The sequence below is a fragment of the Eurypyga helias genome, unplaced genomic scaffold, assembly GCF_000690775.1.
Source record: "Eurypyga helias isolate BGI_N326 unplaced genomic scaffold, ASM69077v1 scaffold40782, whole genome shotgun sequence".
Taxonomy (NCBI): domain Eukaryota; kingdom Metazoa; phylum Chordata; class Aves; order Eurypygiformes; family Eurypygidae; genus Eurypyga; species Eurypyga helias.
In genome coordinates this window covers 14912-15400 of record NW_010236263.1, presented here as the reverse complement: position 1 = coordinate 15400, position 489 = coordinate 14912, and the positions used below count along the sequence as shown (strand labels likewise).

The window sequence follows — 489 nt, the reverse complement described above, 5'->3', positions numbered from 1 at the left end:
CAGCAGGGCTAGCATGCGACTTGCCTCCTGCAATAGCATATGAGCCGCTCAGCTCCCTCTCAATTGTATAATGATGAACCTTTCTTCCATGGGCCAAGGATAAGGCAAAGCCCCCCAGGTAATTCCGGCTTTGGCGGAGCAAGTATAGTCCATCACTCACTCCTCCTTGCATCAGATACTCCTCGGCTTCTTCACGTGTAATATTGCCAAAGAAGTATGGCAGATGGTTAGCAGGGTTCACCATGTTGAAAGCCATGGTTTTTTTCTTTTCCAAGTAGCAAACTTAGTATTCTATATCTGAAAAACAAAGACAGAGACATGAGTATCAGTTGGAAAAAAAAAAAAAGGATAGACCAGTAACATGTCAGTTCACGTGTTGGTAATGTATTTTTTAAAGATTTTGGGATGAAGGTCACATGTTTGTTTTTATCTTGTGAGACGCTGTCTTTCTAAATCCCAATAGAAATTTTTTCCCTGTTATATGAAAAA

The 489-nt window shown here is 40.7% G+C and overlaps 1 protein-coding gene across 1 annotated transcript in view; it reads right to left on the bottom strand.

Annotated features, from left to right (window-relative positions):
* Nucleotides 1-256, bottom strand: part of SYK (spleen tyrosine kinase) — a 32413-nt gene extending 32157 nt beyond the window's left edge. Inside the window, exon 1 of the mRNA XM_010147013.1 lies at nt 1-256. This exon is cut by the window's left edge and continues 158 nt beyond it. Coding sequence (XP_010145315.1) covers nt 1-256 — 256 coding nt within the window.
* Between the last annotated feature and the right edge of the window lie 233 nt (nt 257-489).